The sequence below is a fragment of the Stenella coeruleoalba genome (genome assembly GCF_951394435.1).
Source record: "Stenella coeruleoalba genome assembly, chromosome: 6".
NCBI classification, from domain to species: Eukaryota; Metazoa; Chordata; class Mammalia; order Artiodactyla; family Delphinidae; genus Stenella; species Stenella coeruleoalba.
In genome coordinates this window covers 67,668,787-67,684,068 of record NC_137151.1, presented here as the reverse complement: position 1 = coordinate 67,684,068, position 15,282 = coordinate 67,668,787, and the positions used below count along the sequence as shown (strand labels likewise).

Genomic DNA, 15,282 nt, shown 5'->3' with positions numbered 1-15,282 from the left:
AAGCATCCTTCTATGGTCTCACAAGGGAATTTATTTACAGAAGATTGAAAAACACTGGACCCCTGAGGGCTGCATCAGGGCAACAGTCCTGAGTGCTTGGTCAAGTACTTTCACCTTTTGGGGGACAACAAATCTCTAAACAGTCTAAAGTTAGTATTATTATCATAGTAATAAATGGAACAAAAAATATCTTTGTGGACGGCATATTTTTTGCTGTTCTGTGAATGAGTCAAAATTAGGCTTATACTCAAGGTTTTGTTAAAATATTCTACTCTTTCCCTTATTACATTTCAAATAAAATATCAATATTAAATTGTTAATTGCTCACTTTTGTTACAGCATGTAGATCAAACGTAATGGATGGCCATGCAGTTGCTTGGGCTAACTTGCTAGGAAAAAAATGTATTCCCTACAAAATCATGATTATGTCTTTGTGCAGTTTTTCGCCTTTTTTTATGATGGTTTCTTCCATGTATTAAATTCAGTTTTGGATGTAATAGATGTATGCTTTCACCTAATTTCATCATAGTAAAGTTGGTATATTGGGACAGTTGACATTTATAAAATATGTAGTGATTTTGTTTGAAGTAATGGTGTTTGACTAATTGCCAGATTTTCCAAGGGTTTCTTATTGACTTTTCATCAAACATTACTTATTTTCCTTCACTATAGAATATATTGAACCACAACACTATGACAAGCATAATGAGCTTTTAAAGATCTCTGCCTACAGAGATCACAATCAAACGTTAAATATTTAGATATCAGATGCTTTTGTTCAAACAGAAATGATACTTACTGTGGTGCAAAATTTACAAAACAAGAAGACAGATAAAACCTTTCTGTAGGCTGCTTCCCAAATTGTTTATAAATATCTGGTTTTGCCATATTTAGCTTCCTTAATTGAACTTTGAAGAGATTGTACAAATGAAAGCAAATGAGAGTAGACTAGCTTACTTTTTTCTTTCTTTAGATTTTAGGCAAGGAGTCCCTCTCCATTAAATTATTCTAAATTATTCTAGTGAGAGTATCTAAACATTTTTATTATGCTGTGTTTTGAAAGCTCATTCAAGTTGCTATTTTTCAAGTTTTCTTATGATAAAGCAGTATTTTATTCCTTCATTTCAGACTGTTTATACACATAACTGTTATTTTCATAATGAAAATATTAAAGAACAAGACTGACACACTAATATAGACAAATTATTTCAAGTCCTTTATGCTGTGGGGTACCAATGAAATAACATTCTGAACCACAATAGGTTTTTCCCATTAGCTTTATTTTCAACATAGATTTTATGTTAGAACTACAAACATGGCTAGGACAGTGGTTCTCAACCTAACTACACAGCAGAATGATTTGAAGCCTTTTAAAAATTTATAAACCCCAGGCCTCAGGGATATATATTTTAAGGTCCCTCAGGTGTTTTCTTTGCGTAGGCAGAGTTGAGGAATACATAGGTCTAGGAGAGCAAATGCTCGGTAGCATAGGTGAGAAATACTATACTTATCTATTGATAACCTCAGTGGTTGAGCTTCAAAGCCTCAAATAAAGGGGCAAAGGCTCTGAACCCTTGAAATAGCAGCTATTAAAGTTTTTCACTTTAGCCCAAAAGAGAAGTCCTTGACCTTGCTTTACACATAATCCTAACAATTCTGGTTATGTGATTTCTCCAGCCCTGACAGATGAGAAGCGGCAAAATCAAACTAGGAGGCTGTTGGTAAAAGAAGTAATAGTTGTCAAGCGTGGGAAGACAGCACAAACAGCTGCGTTAGATCTCGATGCAGAAATTGATGGACGCATGAATATGTTGACCTTCAGTCATCAGAGGCGGAAAATTATGATCAATATTATCTGATTTAGGAATCGCGATAGTTTTTATACATTTTAGAAAGATTCTAAAATTCTAAGTTGGTTAAAGTAAAGAAGGGGGAAATGATTTTAAACCTGAAATATTTACTTACCTGAAAGATTCACTTCTGTAGAAAGATAGTGTATTCCCCAGTAGTGGCAGCTAAATGAGGCGTTAATAGGCTCGTGCAAATGGGGGGAAAAAGCTACTGTGTCTGTTTGGCCAGATATGGGTTTTAAATGCTAATAATAGGAGTATCTATTTCAAAATCTTAACACAGCCAAATTATAGCTTTTTTCATTCGCCGTATGCTTTTCCAAAATTTTTCACATGTTTTCTTCTTCCCCGCAGCAATCTCACAGTTTAGGCAGGCCTGTCTGGCTCCAGATTGCCGAGTCTGCTTACAGATTCACTCTGGGCTCAGTTGCTGGAGGTGAGTGACATGTCTATGTGCTGTTTCAAGCTTGCGTTCATGTAATATTATCTCACTAGACCGGGACAGATCAGCAAAGGTTCAGTTCATTGTTCCCAAGGGTCACGACTGCAGGGCTTTCTGAAGTATTCTTTATTTTTACCTACGATCAGAGGACTTGTCATAGCACAGCCGTGGCCCCTCTGGCTCCAGTCTGTCTTCAAGACAAAACCTCTGTAATCATGTGAAAGTCTTGGATGCGTGCTGCACTCCCCTTAATTATACTGGTTAAAGCCAGTACGAAGAAATGGAGAATAAGACTGTGTTTCTGGTGTTAGGAGTGAGGGCAGGTAAGAGATCAAGATTTGGGGTACAAATTCCAGAACCTTATGAAATAAAACAACCTCTCACAGTGATTCACTTTTGCTTTTCTGCTTGTTTCCCCCCCCCCCGCCACCTCATCTTTTACTGGCTGAAGAATATCTAGACTTGAAGGTTATTTGTTAAAATGAACCTCTCTTCCCTGCTCCTGGGCAAAACTTGAGAGGCTTTTTTTGCTTAAATCTCTTCACAGAAAATGTATAAAATCTGAAGTTGCTTTATTGAGAAGAACCTAGTAGTGTGATTAAAATACTTATGATTTTTCAAAAGAAGTCTAAACTGATGAAACTATTATTTTTTCTTTTCAATCTGTTTTAGAAGTTGCAAAGCATGTTTTGGTTTTCAACAGTTGAAAAATATAATACTCTAATTCATGTTATAAATTTTTCAGTCCCTGAGAAATTCTAAGGCCCGGGCTTTTTATTTTTATAAACCGAATGCTGTGAGTAGGGGGAGGGTCATGTTGAGATTTGGTTCCAATATTATAGTTGCAACTAAGGTTAATTTACCAAAATGCTGTAGTAAACTAAATTTTAAAATTGCAGCCACCTATGTGTAGATATATAGTTATTTTAAGAGGTAACTGGGTATAATATGTAGGCATTTAATGGAAAATATAAAGAAATACGTTATATATAAGAGTTTAATGTTGTTAAAGGAAATTGAGTGTTGATTATCTAATGTTGGTGATGACTTGAAAATCCATTACAGTTGTTCTCGGAAGCAGCTGTATTTATGGATCCCAGTGGTTGCTAGCCTGTGATCCTTCAGCTGTGTATGGAAGAAGGGAAAATTACGTAAAATCTCTTTGGCGAGGATATATACTGTGTTCTGTTTTCTAGTCCTTTGATTTAGAGATTTGTTGTCCTTACAGATTCTCCGTTTAATTGTGCTCTCTTTTAAGCCTAACAATTGTTTTCGTTTGTAGCTGTGGGAGCCACCGCGGTGTACCCTATAGACCTGGTGAAGACCCGCATGCAGAATCAGCGTGGCACCGGCTCTGTTGTCGGGGAGCTGATGTACAAAAACAGCTTTGACTGTTTTAAGAAAGTCTTGCGTTACGAGGGCTTCTTTGGACTCTACCGGGGTGAGCAAGCAGATCTCAGCTGCTGAAGTTAGTGAGTTTATCTCACCAGCAGCAGGTTTCAGACTCACTGATTGTGAAAATCAGTGCATAGCCTTTTCAGTCAGACTAGGGCTGTTTCTCTCCTTTTATTTCCTCCTTGCTCATTTCCCTTTTTACATTCTTGCTGGTAACTAGCAATATTAGTCTGCAGACAAGGTCTTTATTTCTTCTTCCTGCAATCTAAAGCCTGTGTTTTCCCCAGCATGGGTCTATGGTGGTCACCATGCTCTTACAAACTAAGGCACATGTCTGCAGGTGGAATACGAGGATGACAGCTAAGAAATAGAGAGCTTCTTTTCTCAAAGAATTAGAGAGGAAAAATATATCTCTCCTTTGTGAAATAGAAACCAGGCTGCCACTTGAAGGTGAGTTTACACTCTATCTGTTTGTTTCACCTGAAAGAAATATTGCACATTTTTGTCTCTTCCAGGGAGACCAGTGAATCATCTGAAGGTTAAAAAAAAAAAAAAAGAAAGAAAGAAAGAAAAGAAAACCTTTTTGCTCCAAATCTTATTCTTGCTCCTTTTCTCCCTGTAGTTCAGAGGCACTGAGTGGAAGCAGAGAGATTTTCTTTTGCAGGGAATGTTACCACCAACTCTAAGCTGAGCACACTGCTATCGGCATCAGAGGCAGCAACCCCATGCAGAATTCTCCCCACCCCCATCGGCTTTGTAGGAACTTGTTCTCTTAGGAGAGGGAGACTTTCATGTACATGTTTTCACATTAGAATTTAGTGTTTCCTTTGGGAGGGAGATTAATTTTTTAATCCCTTTGGGCGCCACTTGAAATTCTTTGAAAAACTTTCTACATGCTCAATTCCAGGGCATTTATGTAATTTACTGTACTTGTTTGTTCGCACACACAGTCCCATTAATCCTGAGCTCATTCTGAGCTCTGCTGAACTGTTTGGCTTAGAACCTCTTCCTCGGAAAGAAAAACTGGGCCTGAGCAAAGCTTTATGCTCATGACCAGGAGGAAAAACACTTCTGATTGGCATTATGTGCAGATACTCAAGTGAAAATGTAGTTCTAATATACTTATACTTGAAGGAGAGGGTCATGAGGATGTTCATTTTTGGCATTGTATAGAACAAGGGAAGAGAGTTGTTCCGGAATCAAACTAGGCTCAATACCCTGCTCCTGAGAAAGAATGCGATGAATTTTATTCAGATATGCAGAACTCTAGCCCGTCTGAAATCTAGCTGTACGACATTTACTCCATGGGAAGAGGTGTGCATTGTTAGAATGCAGATCTGTGCATGTGAGTGCTTGTTTTAGACTGTATTAAACACTGCACATCTAGATTTTATTTAATAGGGAATCTGAGGGTTAAGTGGTGCTATGGTGGTTTGCTTCTTTGACATCTCCAGTCTTTCTTTGTTGAGTAAGAATCTTTCTTCCTCCTTGGTATACTTTAAAAGAGAAGGAACCTAGACATACACCTCACAGTTTAGCCTCCTCAATGGATGGATGCTTACAGAAGATTTCATCTGGGAGAGATGTCATGTTAATTAAATGGGTCCAATATAGCAAGTTGGGGGTGGAGGGTGTGGAGGGATCATTAGCTTGATTCAGAATGTGAGCTGATAAAATCAGTCCTTTAAGTGAGAGATTGTAGGAGTCCTGTATCTGAACACTGTGATTGTTGAGATTGTCATATATTGCTTAGAAGTGGTCCATTATTTTGTCAGATGATTGACAAAATTGTTGACAGACTAGCCTAAATTTCTTTATAGGCAACAATGATAAAATGACATAAATCAATACTTTATTAAAATTCCGTGAGTCTTATTGAGACAAGTAGTAAAACAAACACACATGCTGACACGGTTGTATGGGAGTCAGCTTAAAAGTAATAGGGCCTGATAATCATGAGAGTTAGAAAGTTAAGACTGCCATCTGCTGATTTATTCTTTTAAATCAGTTTGCTACCCATTAAAGGTGTGTGCAGATTTGTGTTTGTCACTGATAATTCAGTTTGACTGACAGTAGGCTGTATGTACGATTACTTGCTGGCTCTCAACTTGCAGAAAATCACTCAGCAGTGTCCTCAAAGTAGGCTTAAGATCAGCAGCAAGCATGCAAACACATACATAACTTCCCCTTGGCTGGGTGATTTAAAGGATATAGTATGTTTATTGTTAGCATCTTTAAAAGATGTATGCAAAAAATGTATTTTAGCGATTTCGATAATCTGTGTGCTTTAGAAAGTTGAGCCCTATGAATAGCTACAGATGTTGAGTTGTTTATATATTTTTTCTTTTGCAGCCAGCCTGGAAAATTTAACTTTCTAAGAACAATGATTTCCTTTGTTTTAGGAGAAATCTTTTGAAATGTCTTAAGTTTGACATATATTAGCAAATAGGCTAACAATGGGCTGTTTTTGCTTGTAGAAGATACCCATTAAATGTTACTTAAAACTGCATTTTTCTTTGCAGTTTTGGCTTTCTTTTATTTTTTTATTTATTTTTTTTTGGCGGTATGCGGGCCTCTCACTGTTGCGGCCTCGCCCTTTGCGGAGCACAGGCTCCGGACGCGCAGGCTCAGCGGCCATGGCTCACGGGCCCAGCCGCTCCGCGGCATATGGGATCTTCCCAGACCAGGGCACGAACCCGTGTCCCCTGCATCAGCAGGCAGACTCCCAACCACTGCGCCACCAGGGAAGCCCTTGGCTTTCTTTTAAATAAATGAGTACTGAATTCTGGGTTTCTGTAAAGAGAAAATGATGGGAGTTGGTTTTCTGTATTAGCCAAGCCACTGTATGCTATTATGCAGGTAGCATCATTTGTGGCAAAATCTGGGTCTACTTAACAGGACGCTTTGCAGAGCTTTTCCAAGCATACAACATTGGCTTCTCTAACGCGTCTGTGTACGTTAGTATGTTGTTGGTTGTAAAGGGAGGTAATCTGGTTTCCCTGCTATTGGCAGTGTTCTGGGAGTAGACAAGATCCATGGGTTCCATTCTTTCCTCATACTTTTTGGGAGGTGTTAGATAACCAGGCTTTAAAGGAGGCGTGCTTAAGAAAAGGATTTATAGCCTCAAGAAGTATAACATTGTTTTGACATGAATAATTATTATATACATATGCATAGTTTTTAGGATAAGCCACTTTTCCCATTTTAATAAAAACCCTAAAATGTTTGATGGGTAAATAATATGGGGAAAACCACCTTGTTGGGCTTGTGTATTCACGTCTAGTACATCTATACCGCTAACGATTCTCTCTGTTTACCTAGGTCTGATACCACAACTTATAGGGGTTGCTCCAGAAAAGGCCATTAAACTGACTGTAAGTTTCTTTCTCATTGAATTTATGTCCTTTGTTTAGATTATCATTAAGCCAAAAGTGAAAACGGATGCTGGTAAGATTAGCACACTATCAAGGCACTTGTACAATTTTAAACTTATTTGTAGTCATTTGCTAATTTTAAATTTTATATGAGACAAATATTTTGCTGATTTGGGAAAACCAGTAACGTACTACTAAAGGTAATGATTGGGAATTCTGGTTAATTGATGTTGTCTTTCTAATTAGGTCAATGATTTTGTCCGGGACAAATTTACCAGGAGAGATGGCTCCATTCCACTTTTAGCAGAAGTCCTTGCTGGAGGTTGTGTAAGTATTAATACTGATGATTTCTCACGGCAAATATGTTCCTTAGGATTTTTGCACACTGGATATACTATCTGAGTGACATGCCCCCTGAACTCAAGGGACTCTAAGCAGATTTTCTCAGTGATAATAAGGAATCATTTTTTAAATTTCATTGCATAATCTCACTAGTTTTGAGGCAGAATAGAGGTAGTATTTTTGTAGAGGTAGTATTCTTAGAAGCTCCTAAAACATTACCTTCTACACTTTTTAGAGTTCTAATTCTGTTTCTTTTTAAATACCACAGAAAACAGAGTAGTGGGTAGAGTTACCCTATATTTATATTGACTGGAACTTTAAAATAAGTGTGAGGTGACTGATTAATTGGACCCTTGTATTTTAGGTGTAGGATTGAGTAAGCCATTGTGGTATAATTATAATTTTCCTCCTTTTAGGGACCAGGGCAAACAGCCATAACTATGTTGAAGCTATTGACAATTCTGAACTTTAAAGAGATTCTGTCTTTAAAGTGTGAGCATGACATTGGATTTAGACCAATTCTCAAATCTAAGTTTTCAGCTCAACTCATCTTATTTGTGGTGTTCCTTTCACATTTGGTAGTACATGATTTTTTTAAAGATTTATTTAGTCCATTTTGTCCCTGAAACCCTTAATGGCTTCCAGTTGACTTGGCTGACAGTCTTGGCTAAACCCTCCTCAGTTGCTTGTGGAACCTGAGGTGATGAGGTCAGTGACCTTTGCAGCTTTTAATTCAGAGAAGATTCCCTGAGGGTCAGAGAGAGAGGGTGCTCTGGATTCTCCTTCATGATATTTGTCAGCCTGGCACATACCTGGGTCCTCATCTTTCTGCAACCAAAGTTCTTATGGAAGAGGTAGCTTGGCGCACTCCCTTTGTGTGAGTGTGCGTGCGTGCGCGCGTGTGTACTTACGTGCATTTGCCGCTATACCTGCACACATGCCCAAGTGCATTCTCAGGGAGAAAACTCATGTCTTTGGCTAACTTTTTTCATGTAGGACAAATAATGGACATAGACTAAGACCTTTGCTTAGTTCTTACTGTTGTTTCTCCTCTTTACCCCAATTAGTTGCTGTAAGTGTTTCTCTTCTAATGAAAGAACCATTGCGTATCATAAATATTCTTTTTCTCAGTGGTTTTAGTTTTAATTTGGTTAAGAAATTTCCTAACTCAGCTTTGCTGCAACACTGTGTACATTTGTCAGAAATCTTCCAAGTCATGCTCTCTGTGTTCCATGTAACTAATTATTTGTTTCCATTTGTAATATCCAGAGGTTTTTGCCCATGAACCTGACTTGTTCCCTTGTCTGACATGTGACCTAAGTGGTTAAATTATAATCAGGTATTTGGTTCCTTTGTTCTTCCTAGGTATTGACCCTGTTTCTATTTTTGAACTTTGGGAATTTCTCTTGAAGTCTGGGGTGCCTCGAGGGTTGTGCTGACAGTCTGAATCTCTTCCTTAAGAGATTTATTTCTGGACGCTTTGACTCATTTCTGGGTGCTTTGATGGATTGTCTAGCTGGAAATTGACAGTGCGAAAAATAGTCAGGTTGGGCTATAGGAGGATGATTAGGTTGTATGCACTTCTTCACCACAAACACTTTCTGCTTCCCTGTTTCCTCTACATCTCTTCATTTCAGGGAGGAAAGAAAATGTATAATTATTGAGTTTCTACTGATGAATTCGATCACACTACAGTATAAATGACTGTTAAAGCACAATCTGCTACTTCTTCCAAAAGTCTATATATTTCAACAGAGAATAACCTTAAACAAAAAGGACGAGTCTCTGCTGATAGAATATCAGGCACTGTGGAATATAGGAATACTCTTTTTGCTGAATGAAACATGGTAAGCAGCCACCAGATAAACACTAGGAAGAGTGGCTGCCCGTGAGGCTGATCAGGAGAACCCAACCCTCAGGATCCTGGGTACGGGTGGTGATAGAATGTGGAGTGTCCTGTGGGTGTTTGGCCGAATGCTGTCAGTGCCACCAGGTGAGAGGAGTGCAGCTGGTGCACCACGTGAGAGGAGTGCACTCAATGTTAAAGATGTATTGGGTTGGCCAAAAAGTCCCTTCGGTTTTTAAGTAAAAATAAAAGACACGTTTTTCATTTTCACCAAGAACTTTATTGAACAACGAATTCACCCTTTTGTTCCACTACCTTCTGCCATTTTTCAGGCAACTTCATGGTTTCATCTTCCCAAAACTTTTTATCTTTTTGAGCAAAGAACTGTTCCAGGTGCCTTTTACAGTCTTACAGAGAATTGAAATTTTTTCCATTAAGAGAATTTTATAAAGACCTAAATAAATGGAAATCTGAAGGTGCAATGTCTGGTGAATACGGCAGATGAATCAGAACTTCCTAGCCAAGCTGTACCAGTTCTTGCCTGGTCATCAAAGAAACATATGGTCTTGCGTTATCCTGTTGGAAGATTATGCCTTTTCTGTTGACTAATTCTAGATGCTTTTTGTCGAGTGCTGCTTTCAGTTGGTCTAATTGGGAGCAGTATTTGTTGGAATTAATCGTTTGGTTTTCCAGAAGGAGCTCATAATAGAGGACTCCCTTCCAATCCCACCATATACACAACATCACCTTCTTTGGATGAAGACTGGCCTTTGGTGTGACTGGTGGGTTCATTTCGCTTGCCCCACCAACTCTTGCATTCCACATTATTGTATAGTATCCACTTTTCATCACCCATCACAATTTGTGTTAAAAACGAACGTTTTCATTACGTTTAAGTAGAGAACTGCATGCGGAAATAAGGTCAAGAAGGTGTTTTCGCTTAACTTACGTGGAACCCAAACATCAAAGCGATTAACATAACCAAGCTGGTGCAAATGATTCTCAGCGCTTGATTTGCTTATTTTTAGTATGTCAGCTATCTCCTGCATGGCATAACGTTGATTGTTCTCAGTGTCTCGGTTTGATCTCTATCCACTTCAACTGCTCAACCCGACCATAGAGCATCATCCAGAGAGAAATCTCCAGCACGAAACTTTGCAAACCACTTTTGACACGTTCAGTCAGTCACAGTACCTTCTCCGTACACTGCACAAATCTTTTTTTGCATTTCGGTTACATTTTTACCTTTCTTGAAATAACAAATAAAGCATAATAGGCCGAAAATGTTGCTTTTTTTCTTCCATCTTCAATATTAAAATGCCTACACAAAAATTCACCAATTTTGACAAGTCTTTTTTTAAATGCATGCTGATATGACAGCTGTCACATACAGTCTAACAAAATTATTTTGAATGAAGTTAAAGGCAACTAAGTGCTACTAGAGCCATCTTACGGAGAAAACTGAACAAGCCTTTTTGCCAGCCCAATACCTAATGTGTTGACCTAATGCAGATTAATTCAGAAGAAATGGCTCAAACTGAGCAGTTAGTATTGACTTTACAGCTTTTTTTTTCCATAGCAGAAGAATCAGCTAGGACTAGGGTCTTGAGTTCCCTACATATGGGAGGGAAATTCTACTGCTCTGAAAATGACTGTGCCGTCCTTTAGGAAAAATGATGTACACTAACTAGATCATTGAGGTGACCAAGAAATGAAAATATCCAGTCCTTAAGCATTATGTGTTTTTTTGTTGTTTGTTTTATTTTGTGATCTGTTTTTAAAAGTATGTGATATTAGATATATGCAAAAGAGAACACATTATATAAACAAAAAGTTATAATAAAATGAGCATCCATGAGCCTACCACTCCACTCAACTACAGTATTACTATTATCATTGATGCTGGGTTTTGCTTTTACTGTAGCGCTAATCTGCTATTATGCTAATGAGCATGTAGGGACTTTTCTTACTGGGCTGAACATTTTATAGGCATTCTGTCATTATTATTCCCAATTGGAGTTGAAGAAACTAAAACCTGAGAGACATCTAGCACTTAGTGAATGGCAAAGGTGAGAGTCAAACCACTTTTGTCTCCAAATCTCTATTAACTCATATTTGGTATGTTTTCATTCATTCTTTCTTCCATTTATTCATTCTCATCCAACAAGCTGTCAAGGCTGAGAAGGATTTAGAGTTTCTTCCTGTGCAAGGAACTAGACTTAGGAAATGTTTATATCTCATAGAAAAAGGGTAGTTCTGACCATTCTCACCAGATAAAACCTAATCTTATATCTAAACATATTGCACTGTGGTAATTTGAAAGTAGAATTCCTTATCGTGATTTGCTTCATTTCTACATGTCACCAAAGAAAATACGTGCTTATGATTATAATTCATTGTAATAATAGCTACCGTTTCTTGAGCCTCTTGCACTGGACTGAACACTTTATAGGCATTATCTCATTATTCCCAGCTAGAGTCGAAGAAACTAAAAGCTCAGTGAAATCAAGCACTTAGTAAATGGAAAAATTGAGATTCAAACCACTTCTGTCTCTAATCTATATTCTTTCATACTTGGTTTATGTTTCCATTCGTTCAGTCTTTCATTCATTCTCTCATTCATCGAATGCTTGCTATGTTTCAGGAAAAAATTTTAAAATAACAGCTTTATTGAGATAGAGTTCACATATCATACAATTCCCCACACTTAAAGTGTACAATTCAGCAGTTTTGAGTATATTCACAGAGCTGTGCAACTATCACCATAGTCAATTTTAGAACATTCTCATCCCCAAAAGAAACCTAGTACCCTTTAGCTATTGCCTTCCAATTTTCCCGCCCTCTCCCCATCAAGTCTTAGGCTACTACTCGTAAACTTTCTGTCCTTATAGATTCACCATTTCTGGACATTTCATATAAATGGAATCAAACAATATTTTGTGTCTGGCTTCTTTCACTTAGTGTAACGTTTCAAGGTTTATTCATGTTGTAGTATGTGTCAGTATTTCAGGCCTTTTTTATTGCTGAATAATATTTCATTATACCAATAATACCACATTTTTTTTATCCATTCATCAGTTGTTGAACACGTGGGTTGTTTCCACCTTTTGGCTATTATGAATAATGCTGCTATGAACATTCATGTAAGAAGTTTTGTGGACATATGTTTTCATTTCTCTTGTGTTTATACCTAGGAGTGGAATTGGTGGGTCATATGGTAACCCTAACTAGTATTTTGAGGAACTGCCAGATTGTTTTCCAAAGTGGCTGCAGCATTTTACAATCCTACCAACAATGTATGGGGGTTCTGATTTCTCCACATTCTTGCCAATACTTATTATTATCTGTCTTTTTGTTATAGCCATCCTAGTGGTATGAAATGGTATCTTACTGTGATCTAATGACTGACAGTGCTGAGCATCTTTTCATGAATGTACTGGCATTTGTTTATGTTTGGAGAACAATCTATTCAGAATATTTGCCCATGTTTTAGCTGGGTTGTTCGTTTTTTATTATTGAATTGTAAGAGTTCTATATGTATTTAGGGTATTCTGTATACACACAAGAGTTCTGTATATATTTAGTGTACCCTACCAGATACATGATTTACAAATATTTTTCACTTTCTTGACTGTGTCCTTTGAAGAACTGGACTTTGATTTTAATGAAGTCCAACTTATCTATATTTTCTCTTGTTGCTTGTGCTTTTTGTGTCTTATTTAAGAAGTCATTGCCTAATCCAAGATCATGAAGATTTATACCTCTATTTTCTTCTGAGGGTTTTATAGTTTTAGATCTTACATTTAGGTCTTTGATCTTTCACACAAATTTTTAACCTTAATTTTTTCTGGTGTTTTGCTTTGAGCAGAGATATTACCAAATGAAAGTTTTATTTTTCATTGTCAACATTTTGGTATATTTCCTCCTAATGCTTTTATAGACGTGCTTTTGTGCATGTACAGACATAAACACACACACACACACACACACACACACACACACACAGGCATGCACGCACATTATATATATTTTTTAACATCTTTATTGGAGTATAGTTGCTTTACAATGTTGTGTTAGTTTCTGCTGTATAACAAAGTGAATCAGCTATACGTATACATATATCCCCAAATCCCCTCCCTCTTGCGTCTCCCTCCCACTCTCCCTATCCCACCCCTCTAGGTGGTCACAAAACACTGAGCTGATCTGCCTGTGCTATGCAGCTGCTTCCCCCTAGCTATCTGTTTTACATTTGGTAGTGTATATATGTCAGTGCTACTCTCTCACTTTGTCCCAGTTTACCCTTCCCCCTCCCTGTGTCCTCAAGTTCATTTTCTGCATCTGCGTCTTTATTCCTGTCCTGCCTCTACGTTCTTCAGAACCTTTTTTTTAGATTCCATATATATGTGTTAGCATACGTTATTTGTTTTTCTCTTTCTGACTTAACTTCACTCTGTACAACAGACTCTAGGTCCATCCACCTCACTACAAATAACTCAATTTCGTTTCTTTTTATGACCGAGTAATATTCCATTGTATATATGTGCCACATCTTCCTTATCCATTCTTCTGTCGATGGACACTTAGGATGCTTCCATGTCCTGGCTATTGTAAATAGTGCTGCAATGAACATTGTGGTACATGTCTCTTTTTGAATTATGGTTTTCTCAGGGTATATACGCAGTAGTGGGATTGCTGGGTCATATGGTAGTTCTATTTTTAGTTTTCTAAGGAACCTTCCTACTGTTCTCCATAGTGGCTGTATCAATTTACATTCCCACCAGCAGTGCAAGAGGGTTCCCTTTTCTCCACACCATCTCCAGCATTTATTGTTTGTAGATTTTTTGATGATGGCCATTCTGACTGGTGTGAGGTGATACCTCATTGTGGTTTTGATTTGCATTTCTCTAATGATTAGTGATGTTGAGCAACCTTTCACGCGTTTGTTGGCAACCTGTATGTCTTTTTTGGAGGAATGTCTATTTAGGTCTTCTGCCCATTTTTGGATTGGGTTGTTTGTTTTTTTGATATTGAGCTGCGTGAGCTGCTTGTAAATTTTGGAGATTAATCCTTTGTCAGTTGCTTGGTTTGCAAATATTTTCTCCCATTCTGAGGGTTGTCTTTTCGTCTCATTTATGGTTTCCTTTGCTGTGCAAAAGCTTTGAAGTTTCATTAGGTCCCATTTGTTTATTTTTGTTTTTATTTCCATTTCTCTAGGAGGTGGGTCAAAAAGGATCTTGCTGTGATTTATTTCATAGAGTTTTCTGCCTATGTTTTCCTCTAAGAGTTTGATAGTGTCTGGCCTTACATTTAGGTCTCTAATCCATTTTGAGTTTATTTTTGTGTATGGTGTTAGGAAATGTTCTAATTTCATTCTTTTACATGTAGCTGTCCAGTTTTCCCGGCACCACTTACTGAAGAGGCTGTCTTTTCTCCATTGTATATTCTTTCCTCCTTTATCATAGATAAGGTGACCATATGATGCACATTCTTTTTTAAACCAGATGGAAGTTTTGTTGGCTCTGACTTCCTGATTAGAAATGCAAGCAGCTCTCACTTTCTAAGGGCAGCAGAAAATCACAGTGGAGCTTCTCACTTTGGAAATAGATATAACCTTTGGGAACAGAATTATAAACAGAGTGTGCGTTTTCAAATTTTAAATCTTCATTGGGAACATTAACCAAACGTATTTTATATCTATATTAAAATCTTCTCAAAAAAGACTTAATAGTTCAGAATTTATGATTTAGATGTGATACATTTTTTTGTTGTTGTTGTATCTATAACTCGAACTTTAGATTAAATCTCTCCACGCTTCTTTAGGTGGGGATGAGATGAGAGCGTATGCATATGGATACAGTTAATCAGTAAATATCTGTTATGAATGCTTATGAGTAATGTATGTGTAACAGTAGGTTTCAAATAATTTTTCTCATTGTTCTCACAGGTAAGCCGTTCTTGTCAGGCCATATGTTTTCATTTTTCTCTTAGAAAGCCTCCCTTTATATGTGTATAAATGTATACATATATGTTACA

The 15,282-nt window shown here is 37.5% G+C and overlaps 1 protein-coding gene across 3 annotated transcripts in view; it reads left to right on the top strand.

Annotated features, from left to right (window-relative positions):
- The window catches only part of SLC25A12 (solute carrier family 25 member 12), a 106,996-nt gene that overhangs the window by 76,584 nt on the left and 15,130 nt on the right, over positions 1-15,282 (top strand). For all 3 annotated transcript variants that reach the window (XM_079925259.1, XM_079925258.1, XM_079925260.1), the window contains 4 exons: positions 2,205-2,286; positions 3,575-3,733; positions 7,009-7,061; positions 7,308-7,388. In XM_079925259.1, coding sequence (XP_079781385.1) covers positions 2,205-2,286; positions 3,575-3,733; positions 7,009-7,061; positions 7,308-7,388 — 375 coding nt within the window. The remainder of the gene's footprint in view (positions 1-2,204; positions 2,287-3,574; positions 3,734-7,008; positions 7,062-7,307; positions 7,389-15,282) is intronic.